Here is a 6,891-nt window from a genome sequence, read left to right on the forward strand (position 1 = left end):
AACTGTTTTTTAATTTTTTGTGTTTTCTAAAAGCTTGGTTTTTTCAGAGTTTAAATTTCAAATTTTAGGATTAAAAATGGTTTTTTAACTACATGTTGACTTTTAACAACAAGTTGACTACAACATTGATAGACAGAGAATACTAGGCCCAAAACATCGAAATATATTTCTGGTAATCTAGATAATCAAAATAAAATTTCATTTAATATTTGGTTGCAATTCCTTACTTTTTTAACAAATGAAATTTAAAAAAAAACCAAAAAACTAATGTCATTCCTAATTCAACGTAAACGTCTGAACTAAAATAAAACTTTTTTAATTGAGTGGGCGTCTTATGTTGCCCTAACACGTTTCAAGTTGCTGTTAAAGGAATTCTTGTATATAAAAGTTCGTGATAGCAACCAATTTTGAAATGTTTTCAGTTTATAACAATATTCCTTTCTTTAAATCTATCTGAAACCAAATCACGTTTTAAACAGTAAATACATGTACCAATACAAAGCCTGAGTTGTAAGATTCTTTTGCGTGCGGGTTAAGAAGGGTTAGTGTTTGGTTTCCTTCACGTAGGTGGAGGTCACAATAAAATTTCGCTGGAGACCCCGAGTCATCATTCGATTTCTCTCTCACAGCATGAAGCCGTACATTTTCTTAATTTTCTGCACTCTTGGTCTTTGGTCGGCCAAACATGCTGATGCTCATGGACGTTTAATGAAACCATGCCAGCGGGGGTCTTTGTGGCGATCCTACGGAAGAAACAGATTTAAGGCAGACTACCGTGATATGGGACTGTTCTGTGGTGGAAAGAGGGTAATGTATTGATTCTTAAAGCAAAGTATCGTCTACAACAAATGGGGTGAACTTTTTAATTCTGGTACAAAAATCCTTTTAACGATGAAAGGACTCTGTCGTAATAAGCGTCATATATGTCACGAAAATGTTTTGTGCTTAGGATTGTTGTTGTTAAAGTTGGTTTTCTGTACTGTAATTGATAAATGGAGTCGATATACAATCAAGATATTTATTCCACAAGGGTCCAGCATAAAGTGAATTATAAACAAATGATAAAAGTGATGACAAATAAAACAGAGTACTAAACAATGAGTCTTTACAAAATATGTATAGAGATGCAACATAAAAAGGACCACAATAAAAATGAGTCTTTGCATACTCTAACACAATTGTAACATATACACATGCTAAGTGAATATTGACCACATTAAATCTGTGTTTTATAAGTACATAGCTATATCATATGATTATAAATAAAAATTAAAATAAGGGGAAAATTAACTAAAATGGAGAGATCGCTTGGCTATGATGAGGACCATAATTATTGAAAAGTCAACCATGTTTATTTACATGTAGTAGTAAGCTACGAACCTATACTTAGCGCGAGTACACATGTACTCGGCTATGTTGACGAGCCGAAATAAAGACGTAAAGTGATTAAAGTTAAATATAGATCTTAAGTTCAAATAAAAGAAAGCGTAGATAAAAATAAACATGTTAAACACTTACATTATAATTTAGGAACGATCGATTGTAATTATATAATGAAATACGCATTCTCTTAACGAAATAGATTTGTAAAACCCGCATTTCCTCTTGGGCGGAAGTATAAACAATGACTAAATTTAGAACCAATCACGTGGTTATTCCGGAAGACGCGTTAGCAATTATCGAAGTAAAAAGCGGGGTAATTGATAAGTAAGAAAATCAAAAATAAATCAAATAATAAAATATAAAGAACAGATGGGAAAATGGTTATGAACATAAAATGATTGAGAAAATAAACATTCAAGTTAATATTTCTGGCTAACAATATTTTCTTATCAAAGCATGTAATATACATGTATATAAATGTAATTTCAAGATATTGTAAAATTCAATGACAGAAAAAGTTGAATCTTTTACCCTTTAAAAAGACAAATAGTTGTAGTAAAAATGCATATTAAAATGTATATAAAATAATGTCCTACCTGTAATTGATAAATGGAGTCGATATACAATCAAGATATTTATTCCACAAGGGTCCAGCATAAAGTGACGCGCTGGGATCTTGGGACAAAAATCGACTTAGACCAGGTGAGGTACATTATAGGTTAATTACTTATTGTATCAATAAAAATAAGAGAGGATTCCCTTGCGAGGGCCTCTTGACAAAAAGATAGGTATAGCGTGGGTTCAGACAAAGGGGCTTAATCCGATGACCTGACACTAACTGAGTAGATCAAACATCAAAAGAAATTTCTAATTGAGAAGTGATTTGTTACGTAAAATTTGTTTGACCTTAACTAGATAGATATTTCACTCATCGCCGTGATAAGTGTGAATATTTACGAAACTGATTATCAAGTGAAAGAAAGTATTTCCTTGCGGCGAAATGGGTTTTATAGTGACAAAAGATATTAGTTACGTTTTGTGCATTTTGTTCCTGAAATAGTTTGAAACACAATTACAATATAAAGATACAATATGTAGAAAATAGGAAAATTTTCTATAATAAAATATTTCTGATAAGGGGTCAAATGTACCTTATGTGACCGCGTAGTTTCTACGGTGCTAGGAAATTCTTCTGGAGCTGTATATCCGCCGTGTGCAGTACGGACGGGATGAGGGAATGTTGGCGTAAAGGGTATAAAGTATAAGGTTGAGGCGCGCTGTGGGCCGTAAGGTAAAAACGAAGGGTAGGTTTACCGTATTCCCGAAGGTCCACCAGTATACAGTTCCACAGAAATAAACAGGCAATTGATGCAGGATTCCGTTTTTATTTGACGAGATTTAACGATGGCAACATTATAACATTTTAACAGACAGACATGTTACAAACAAGTCGGATATGGCCAGTAGTGGCCTCCGGACTCAAGACTCTGGGTGAGTCGGACGTGGCCAAGGCTGGCCGCCGTATTCCAGACTGCCCATTGACAATTGTACATAATTATTTATAAGAATCTGAACAATAAGTATAAATTGACAGGTGATGACATAAGTAAGCTGAGTGAAAGGTTCCCAGATATAAAATAATTAAATAAACTCAATGAGTCTTTGATGTCCAAGACATGTAAAGCTGATAATTTCACATTGTTGTTTTAAGAGATTAATAGTCCTTGAGACGTGGCACTCTGTCTCTTTGAAATCACATAGAGTCCGAAAAGTGTTAATCACTAATTAAATAAGTAACTTTGTAAGAAATAGACTGTGAGAAAATATTAAAAACATATGTTAAATTTTAAAAGTAAAGTCCAAAATAAAGTTATAATTGAACAGTGAATTTTTCACGGTGATATATATAATCACTATTATATACATTCAAGTACTATGTTTGTTTAATTTTAAGACCCAGTGGAAAAGAAACGAGGGAAAATGTGGGATTTGTGGCGACGCCTACGATGCACAAGTAAAACCTCACGAGGCGGGTGGCCGCTACGCTACGCGCTTTATCACAGAGACGTACACACAGGGACAACAAATTGATGTGATGGTCGAGCTAACAGCTCCACACAGGGGAAAGTTCTTCTTTAAAATATGTAAGCAAACTGATGAAAGCAAGGAGGTCACACAAGAATGCTTGGATAAAACTCCATTAAAGGTAAGATGCATCCTTCCCCTCTCCCGATATCTAACAATTATGCCAAATTTTCATATGAATTAGAAATAAGGAAACTCAAAAGTGTTATATGGTTTGGAGTGTGGTGCCATGATTACACGTATTAAATATAAAAATAAATATTACAATTCAAGAACGTATTATCAATTTAACTATTTTCCATGCATCCATTTCCGTAACTTGCTGGCGATATTCATGATAATAGGGAGGATCCGGATGACTCGAAAGAAACTCTGACTTTTAAATTATATTTAATGATGTAGTTTAAATAATACGGGTATTTATGAACATCGGAATGTTTAGCAACGAAAGAATGTAACAAAACAATTGATATATTTTACCCTGAATTTTAAAAGTATGATACCAAGAAAGAAACTTAGGAGAATACCTCCGAACTTATTTTTCATGGAAGAACATTTTAAACATTTTAAGAACATTTTAAAATTGGTTAATGAGGAGCTTCGTGTATATTGCAAGTCCTAAAATTGTGTAACATACAAAATGTGTAACTATTAAAGCTGCTTGGTCCGAATTTTTTGTTATTACAGTATGATAATTTTTTCCATACAAACCATTTATCTTAAAAAGTTATGGACTTTCTCCTATTTACACGAGCAGAATCAGTCTCCTTTCAAAGTTAGAAATATTCAAAGTAAATGAAAATAATTTCTTTTTGTGCAAACGAAAAAACAAACCAAAGTGGATCACGGGGATTTTTAGAAAAGAAAACCGTTTGGTTTCGTTCCCCGAATGATTGGGGTTACTAGTATTCAAACCGCATATTATGCATCGATTGTAAAGAAAGCAAACTTCAGAAATATTAGCGAACAAAACGAACAACTGTTTATTTGTAATTTGTCTGATTATTTAGACCTTTATTTAATACGATGTCAAAGTCGTAATACAACCATGATACCCGTCTCGTCATCAGGGGTGAAATTTAACATGGGACGAAATAACGCGGTACCCTTTTATGTCGTTTGTTTGTTAGCAAATATTGTACGTATTTTTCTTCATTGAAATTTGGCTTAATTGACTAGAAAAAACTACTGCTATGTCTATTATTATACATATACTAAGCATAACCATCGTTTAAAAGCGTGCATAAAATTTGATATAAAATCGGACCAAGCAGCTTTAATATTAACGCATTTTCAAACGAACGCAGATTTCGAGTGTTTGTCCTTTGGATGGAGTTTTAAACTAGTTAACCATTACTATATATAAACAATTAATTAAAAGTCGCTTTAAAATAATCAGAGGTCAATCAATTTATGTGCAGCTTATGTTCCTGTATTATCTTGAACGTGTTTGACAATTGTTACACTATTCAGTCAATATTTTTCTCGTGTTATTAATAGATTACGTTAATTAAAAAGTATTATAATTTTCACTTAAATTTTATATTATATACATGCCTGTAAATGGATATACCGTAATGAATCTACAGGTGATAGACAACGGAACATACAAAGACTATTATGAAGTTAAAGCAACTACCTGGTCCAAACTTCCCATGAAACTGCAACTTCCGCCCGATTTTACCTGTGACCATTGTGTTTTTCAATGGTGGTACACGGCAGGTATGGTACATTTAACATTGTTATTTTTCAGTTTTTAAAATGTTAATACTAAAAACGGCAAACTAGTATTAATATCACTTGATAAAAAGACGATTCAACAATTTAAGTTTAATACGAAGCCAGGCGTAACAGTGCATAAAAGCTTTTATTGTTCTTTTTTCATTAATAGGTAATTCCTGGGGACAATGTCCGAATAAAAAATACAAACTTGGTTGCGGACCACAAGAGACGTTCGTGAATTGCGCCGACATTAAGATATTGCCAAGCAGTGGCGGGGTCGACACTGCAACTCAAGCACCTGCAACAGTCAGACCAGCCACTGCAATGCCAATTACACAAGCCCCCGCAACAAATAAACCGGCCACGGCACGTCCAGCGACAGCGCAACCAGCAACGCAAGCTCCGATAACAGCAAAACCGATCCCAGGGGATAACTCTTGGTTAACAAAATCACCTTCACTTCCACGTACGACACCCTTACCTAATACCCAAACCGTAACATGCAACTGTACTGCCCCTTCTGTAAAAAATGCCATCTGCAAAGTCAAAACAGTTTATGACGACTTCCTAGGACCGGATTTTTGCGCGTTTCTTGTCAAAAATGGAGCGGATTTGTACCACGTAAATCTTTTTTGTGATTGCAATTAACTTATACCTACTTTATTTTCTAATCTAGCAATTCATGAAGAAATTTAACATTTACTGTTACACTTTTTTTTGAAAGAATAATAACAAAAGACTGTAAATAAGGAAATAAAATTGCAAACCAATCATGTTATTCATTATGAACTGTTGAAGTTTTAAATAGGAGTGGCGTATTACTACTTTAGGACATATAATGAGGGTACATGTCAAAGACTGACCTTATTTATTATCAATTGAAGAACAAGTTTTCATAACATTAGTTCGATTACGTTCAGGTTTACAGTTTCAAGTCTTTGGGAACCGATTTGGAATTTCTCATTAGCTTGATAGCAGAATGTTTAATTCGTGGATGTTCAATTGAAATATTTGATAATATGGTTGCCAAAGGATGCTATTTAATGATCTCTAACAACTTCTTTTTGAAACACATATTCCAAAACTACAGTCATCATAGATTTTACAGACGTGCACCTTCAGAGGCCACTGTCCCTGAAAGCCAGGACCGCAACTTATAGCAGTTACAAGTCACACAATACATTAACATTTATTGTTTGTATAGCACCAAATGCATACATGATATTTTTGTCAAAGTGTTTTGGGGGCAGAGCAAATAATAGATTTATCACCAAAACGTCAGACTACATGTCGTTAAATGCAAACGATGAAGTTATGGCTGACTGGGGATTCACAATAGGGGAAGAGCTATTTAGTTTATAACAAATTAGTATTTTGTTATAACAAAGTAGTAATTTGTGTTAACAAATTAATAGCATAGAAATATCCTAGCATTGCACAGAAATCTCATCGCATTGCACTTTTATGCTATTCTTTGAAGAATTGAAATGAAATGCTATATGATGATATAATATGAAATTACATGATATGGTATGCAATGCTAGGTTATGTTATGCTATGATGAATGAGAATCAAGTGATATGCTTTAAGATTCCAATTTTTTGTTGTATGATTCCAATGATGTGTTATTCAAATTATTATATTATATAACATTTCATTTAAATTCAAAATAGCATAGCGTAGGAATCTTACAGCATTGCA

General features: G+C 33.4%; 1 protein-coding gene across 1 annotated transcript; it reads left to right on the top strand.

Moving 5' to 3' along the window:
* Positions 1-615: 615 nt before the first annotated feature.
* LOC105345993 (uncharacterized) lies at positions 616-5,951 on the top strand. Its single transcript, XM_011454445.4, has 4 exons — positions 616-807; positions 3,338-3,589; positions 5,058-5,190; positions 5,360-5,951. The coding sequence occupies exons 1-4, from the start codon at positions 631-633 to the stop codon at positions 5,836-5,838; spliced, it is 1,041 nt and encodes a 346-aa protein (XP_011452747.3). The 5' UTR covers positions 616-630; the 3' UTR covers positions 5,839-5,951.
* Positions 5,952-6,891: the final 940 nt, after the last annotated feature.

Source organism: Magallana gigas, chromosome 3, assembly GCF_963853765.1.
Source record: "Magallana gigas chromosome 3, xbMagGiga1.1, whole genome shotgun sequence".
In the NCBI taxonomy this organism is placed as follows: domain Eukaryota; kingdom Metazoa; phylum Mollusca; class Bivalvia; order Ostreida; family Ostreidae; genus Magallana; species Magallana gigas.

Bases quoted from the DNA above. Each gene is read 5' to 3' on its own strand.
- LOC105345993 (XM_011454445.4), top strand. From the start codon at position 631: ATGAAGCCGTACATTTTCTTAATTTTCTGCACTCTTGGTCTTTGGTCG. The intron at 808-3,337 runs GTAATGTATTGA...TTTAATTTTAAG, and splicing joins TGTTCTGTGGTGGAAAGAGG to ACCCAGTGGAAAAGAAACGA. The intron at 5,191-5,359 runs GTATGGTACATT...TTTCATTAATAG, and splicing joins TCAATGGTGGTACACGGCAG to GTAATTCCTGGGGACAATGT.